The sequence below is a fragment of the Triticum dicoccoides genome, chromosome 2B (genome assembly GCF_002162155.2).
Source record: "Triticum dicoccoides isolate Atlit2015 ecotype Zavitan chromosome 2B, WEW_v2.0, whole genome shotgun sequence".
Lineage (NCBI taxonomy): Eukaryota > Viridiplantae > Streptophyta > Magnoliopsida > Poales > Poaceae > Triticum > Triticum dicoccoides.
In genome coordinates this window covers 412495676-412502010 of record NC_041383.1, presented here as the reverse complement: position 1 = coordinate 412502010, position 6335 = coordinate 412495676, and the positions used below count along the sequence as shown (strand labels likewise).

The 6335-nt window shown below is 46.7% G+C and overlaps 1 protein-coding gene across 1 annotated transcript; it reads right to left on the bottom strand.

Annotated features, from left to right (window-relative positions):
- Positions 1 to 2598: 2598 nt before the first annotated feature.
- LOC119363955 (probable pyridoxal 5'-phosphate synthase subunit PDX1.1) lies at positions 2599 to 3958 on the bottom strand. Its single transcript, XM_037629332.1, has one exon. It carries the CDS (start codon positions 3863 to 3865, stop codon positions 2915 to 2917), a length of 951 nt encoding a protein of 316 aa, XP_037485229.1. The 5' UTR covers positions 3866 to 3958; the 3' UTR covers positions 2599 to 2914.
- Positions 3959 to 6335: the final 2377 nt, after the last annotated feature.

Sequence of the window (6335 nt, the reverse complement as noted above, 5' to 3'; positions counted from 1 at the left end):
ACTCCATGGCAGCACCGGCGGCCCCGTCGAAGCTCCAACTACCGATGGCCTCCGTGAAACTTCACTGCGTCGGCGGTCCTCCAACAGAGAGCAACGTCAGCGGTGTTGCTGCGTTGAAGCGCATGGTGGCAACGGGCGGATGCTGTGGCGCAACACACGGCAGCGATGGTGGGTGCTTCATCGCGTGCAACACCGTCGATCGCCATTGCAGCCCCTAGCGAGAGCTTCACCATGTAGCACGCGGACGATGTCGGGGTTGACCAGCGTCGCCTCTTCCCTGCTGCAGATGAGGGGAGAGCTCGTGGAGGGGAAAAGAGAGGAAGAAGCTGAGGAAGGGGGCGAGTGGAGAGGAGCGCTTTGCAAAGGATAAGGTGGGAAGGGAAGCAACGGGCCGAGAGGGGCACGTGTCGACGCCTCAAGGAGGTTTAAACCGCATTGTAATCAGCCGGTTGATTTTAATACTTTTCCATGATCAATAGCAGAACGTGGACATCCAAATTGATCCCCATACCCACACGAATGAATATTCGAGCGAACCTGTAATTACCGAATGTTGTTCCTGTTGCTTCGCGATATGTTACAAATACTTGAGGTGAGATTTAATAGCATCCATGTGAATCAACAACTTTTTCACTATGCCCGTTTCCTCGTTACCGGTTTTGTTCTCTTTTTTTGTACTCGCGTTCTGGCATCCCCTTGATCAAAACACGTTGTGTCTGGCCAAACGATGATGGATACCATAGCACTAAGAGGGCCCAAAGGATATCTCTCCACCGTTAGAGGAGCAAATTCAAATCTTGAGCTATCTAGTCCCCTGTCATGCTTTTCCATGAACCCGAAAACCGCCATAATAGCCATCCTGTTATGGAACAAACCCCAAAGTTCATGAAGCAAGTATGGTGGAACTCAATACTCTCATGGTCTAAGGAATTATGAAAACACTAATTTTCTCAGTGTTATAAAACCATTAACTTGTGACGAATGTATCTCATAGCATAACATCAATATGGGTCAATTCAACACAAGTGTTCTTATAACATCGTGTCTTCAAAATTGTCGGCATAGTCAATGCCCATGATCATAGAAACGTGATCATCATGCAGCGCTTGAGCTAGTCTTAGAGGCACGACTAGGAATATATTTTACCGTTTATTATTCCACACATGCACATGGGTTTTCCTCCTATCCTTTATGGATATACTGGCTCAAGGACCATCGCAACTTTAGCAAAGAACATAAAAATCAATTACAAACTTGAAGATAAATAACAATAGTTACTTTTTTTTGAACAAAGTACAGACGCAAGCGTTCATACATACACGCATACATTCACCCCTATGAACGCACACCCGCACACGCTACCCTTATGAGTATCCTTGAGAGACTGAGCCGGCATATCATCTTGAGATTTACAAAGTCGAAAACCTGAAATGAAACCAGGAATAATGCGAGCACCAGGACTTGAACTCTGGTGGGTTAGGGATACAATTGTCTCTCTAACCATCCAACCACATGTTAGTTCGCAAATAATAACAGTTATTATTGCCTCTAGGGCATATCTCATACAGGAAGTCCATGATTATATGGCTATTTGGTTGTTGGATGTGCTCTTTTTTTTCCTGATATGGATGTGGTATTAGCACTAAGGATTGGTAATGCATGGGTTGTATTTTCTTTAATCTGTATATGTTGATACACTATTTGTATAATATATATTTGTCTACTCCTAGTGACATGAAATGAATGAGAAAAGACCATCTTAGGCTTTATACAATGTAAGATGCTTATAAATATAAACCGATTTTACGGATGCTTATTTCTGTAGCACCAATGCTACTTACTCATCTCTACTTCATCCGTTCCTAAATATTTGTCTTTTTAGAGGTTTCAAATGATGACTACATACGGAACAAAATGAGTGAATCTACACTCTAAAATATGTCTATATACATCCATATGTGGTGACCATTTGAAATCTCTAAGAAGACAAATATTTAGGAACGGAGGGAGTAGTTCAGAAGCAAACACATGTGCTTAAAAAATTGTTTTTTCTCTTACACGAGTACCTCCCTAAGCATCGTGCATTACATATGGTCTTATCGGTAAATGTTAACACCCCTAAAGTGCATGTGCATGCGCGCGATTAAGATCTGTTTTGTGCGATCTATTCCATCAACGTTCTGCCCAGACGCCCGCTTGACGTTCACTTATTTTACTGAACGTACGAGGGAGCGTCACGTCCGTGCTTACGGGAGATGTTTAGAAAAATAAACCCGTCTTTCTCTAAACACCGATGCTTATTTATAAAAGGCGTACACTTAACTAAACATTTTTTCTGTAGAAATAAGCATCGATGTCTAAAAGAGCTTAGTTCATTTTACTATAAGCATCTTTCTAAGCACCTTGTATTGTACGAGTCCCCTGCCTTCTGGCTTTTAGCCTGTGTGGGGGCACCTGCAGCGATGGGCTGCCTAATTTCTACTTTAGCCAAACAGTCAGTGCTAATCAACTACAGTACCAGACTGCATCACTTGAGTTGTTGTGGGTAGCAATTGGCAACAACAGTAGCAAAATCGATCAGAGAAACAACAACGAATCTGAAACAGCAAAATGCATAGTAGCAAGAGTACACGGAAGAAAAGGATGGATGGATACTTAACTTGTGTTAACAACAACAGAAATGAAATGGAAGACGACAACATGTGTGTACATATATAAAGCGAGCGACTGACCGACTGACTGACTCGAGGTGCATGCTTGCTACCGCTTGAATTGTTATCGGAGCTAGAATGATCATCATGAAGAAATCACATGATAATAACTAGGAATCGTTTCTAAGTACTTCTTTTTTGTCCTTATCATTGATCCATGGAGTATTATTTTGGGAGGTGGTATTGATGGTGGCCAACAAAGATCACTCGGAGCGCGCCGCAAAGCGCTCGACCTTGGGATCGGAGAGGTTGATGCCCACCATGGCCTCACCCAGGTCGCAGCTCACCTCGGCGAGCACATTAGGGTCGCTGTAGTGGGTGACGGCCTGCACGATGGCGCGCGCGCGGCGCGCGGGGTCGCCGCTCTTGAAGACACCGGAGCCGACGAAGACACCGTCGCAGCCGAGCTGCATCATGAGGGCCGCATCGGCCGGCGTGGCGACCCCGCCGGCGGCGAACTGGACGACGGGCAGGCGGCCGAGCTGCTTGGTCTGCATGACGAGGTCGTATGGTGCGGCGATGCTCTTGGCATAGGTGAATACCTCGTCGTCGTCCATGCTGCGGAGGGCACGCACGTCGCCCATGACGGAGCGGACGTGGCGGACGGCCTCGATGACATTGCCGGTGCCGGCCTCGCCCTTGGTGCGGATCATGGCGGCGCCCTCGCGGATGCGGCGGAGGGCCTCGCCCAGGTTGCGGCAGCCGCAGACGAAGGGGACGCGGAAGTTGTGCTTGTTGATGTGGTGGGCGTCGTCGGCGAGCGTGAGGACCTCGCTCTCGTCCACGTAGTCGACGCCGATGGACTCGAGGATCTGGGCCTCGACGAAGTGCCCGATGCGGGCCTTGGCCATGACTGGGATGGTGACGGCGCGCTTGATTTCGCGGATGAGGCCCGGGTCGGACATGCGGGCGACGCCGCCCTGGGCGCGGATGTCGGCGGGGACGCGCTCGAGCGCCATGACGGCGCAGGCGCCGGCCTCCTCGGCGATGCGCGCCTGCTCGGCGTTGACGACGTCCATGATGACGCCGCCGCGGAGCATCTGGGCCAGGCCCACCTTGACAGAGAACGGGGACGACTTGGGCTCCAGCTGCGTACCGGTGCCGTTGTTGCCGCTGCCGTACACCGTGACAACGCCGCTGCCGTCGGACGCCATCTTCTCTGCGGCGAGAGGGAGTGAGAAGAGAGAAGAGAGGCGAGGCGGCGGAATGGGGGGTGGGGTGGGGTGTGTGGGATGCGCGGATGGGCCGTGGGTGGCAGCAATTCTTATACCGATGGATGAAGGTGCGTGATGGGCGGACGGACGATCCAGATCGCTCCTCCTTTTCTCTAGGGTGGGCCAGTCCAGCACCACCACTCGCTGCCGCGCCGCCATCACCAACCACGACCAAACAAATCCAATCTCTCCTTCTCTACCCGCACGCATGGTGGTACTGGTACATTCTTTTTCTTCGCCTTTTCGAAAATCTCTCGTCACTCGCATGCCTTCTCTGCCTAGAGATAGAGAGTTGATTTCTCTGGGAATTTCTCGTCTAGCCGCGTTAATCTGCTGCTCAAAGTATTAAGTGTGACTCGGACGACGGCTACGTCCCCCCGGTTGCCTCATGGTTCTCGGCGGCAACAACGTCTCCATCTATGGATATTTCCCTTCCAATTTCTGGCTCCCCATGGATGCACCGTGCTTGGCTCAGGTACCTCCAACAAGTTCACTTCACGGACCATGCGGATGCAGTGCAGCAACCCACAAAACAAAACAAAAGGGAAAAGGCTGCATGGTCCATACTACCTACGACTACCAGACAAGCCTCTGCTCTTCCTATACTAACAAAAGAAATTGCTCATTTCTATGTAACCATGATCATATCATTCATCCCCATGCACCCAAGTAGCCGTACCTTATCAATGATATCTTACTGATTCCTTTGTTGAAAACTAGTATATAAAGTAACATCAACATAGTTATTAGCGAGTAGGGTCTGTGGCAATACAATACTCTGCACTGACATGAAAAGGAGATGACATTCTTCAGCATATACAAAATGGAGGGCGGGAACCTTTCGAGAAGAGGAAGTCGTTTTGTAATTTCATCATTCTACTGCCAAGTAGTACTCCTCCGTTTCTTTTTACTCCGCATATAAGATTTGGTCAAAGTCAAACTACACAAAGTTTGACCAAATCTATATAAAAATATATGAACATCTACAATATTAAAACTGTATAGTATGAAAATACGTTTCATGATGCATCTCATAATATTGATTACATATTGTGAATGTTTATACTTTTTAACATAAAGTTAGTCAAACTCAACAAAGATTGACTTTGACCAAACCTTATATGCGGACTAAAAAGAAATTGAGGGAGTATGTCACCCTTTGTCAGATTTCTACATTTCTTTTAAAGGCTTTGACTAACGATGAGACTTACTATGAGCCTAGATAAGTGTCCGTGCAAGTTGGGCATTCGTGTTCAGAAAGAAAGACTTTGGTGGGGTCTTCCAAATATTAGAGATTTTAATATGGCTCTTCTGGCCTCTTGGTGGAAAAGATATTATAATAGTGAGGGGAGGGATTGAAGAATTCTGATTAATCATAAATACAACACAGAAAACCATAATGTATCGTGGTCTAGAAATGGGGTTGGATCTCCATTCTGGAAAGGCATTACATAGGCTTTAAGTGCCTCTAACACTTTTTATAGGTGGAATGTGAGGAATGCAGAAACTATTAGTTTTTGGCATGACACTTGGTTGGGGGATTATTCCCTTAAAGTTAGATATTGGCCTCTCTTTGAGATTTGTAACCAAGCTCTCTGCTCACTAGCCCAAGCCTTGGATTTGAATCTAACCTTTAGGCGGTGTGTTGACAGAACTGGGCTAGAATTGTGGCATCGGCTCTTGTGTGAAGTTGGCACAATTTTCACTTTTTGATTCGCGAAACACACCAATTTTGATGTTAGAACTTGGTGGTCGTTATTTGGTTAAATCCTTTTACAAACCTGTTAACTTTGGTGGTGCGGTTTCAAATATTGGGGGTTGTTTCTGGAAGATCTTATGCGCTATAATATCCATGTGTTTCCTTTGGCTGATTGTGAACAACAAAGTATTGACTAGAGACAACTTGGCTAAAAGGAGACATGTAGAGGACATTACTTGCTTATTTTGTAACAAGACTGGGTCAGTGAATCACCTTTTCTTTCAATGTATTGTGGCATCCAATGTGTGGGGGGTTGTTTCTGAGGCTTTCCAGATAAATATTCCCAAGTCGTTTAGTGATGTTATTGCTATTTGGTGTATGTACAAGAACAAGCCCTTGTTGAATATGGTTTATGCTACCTCCTTGTGGAGTTTGTGGACACCGAGAAATGATTTTTGTTTTCAGGGGAAAACATGGAAGAACATTCACTTAGTGCTTGCAAAGCTCGGCGGGTATCTGCATCGATGGGGCATTCTCTACAACAACACTCAGTCTATGCTCCATCGGCGTTATCCGCTACTGCTGCAACGTGGAGAGCTACTTAGAATCGCCTGCTGATGAGCGACGTCGGAGATAGATGTGCATCTGGAGTCTGTTCGCATAACTAGCTCTTCGTTAGGGCCATTATTTCTACTCTTGTTGTTCATCTTG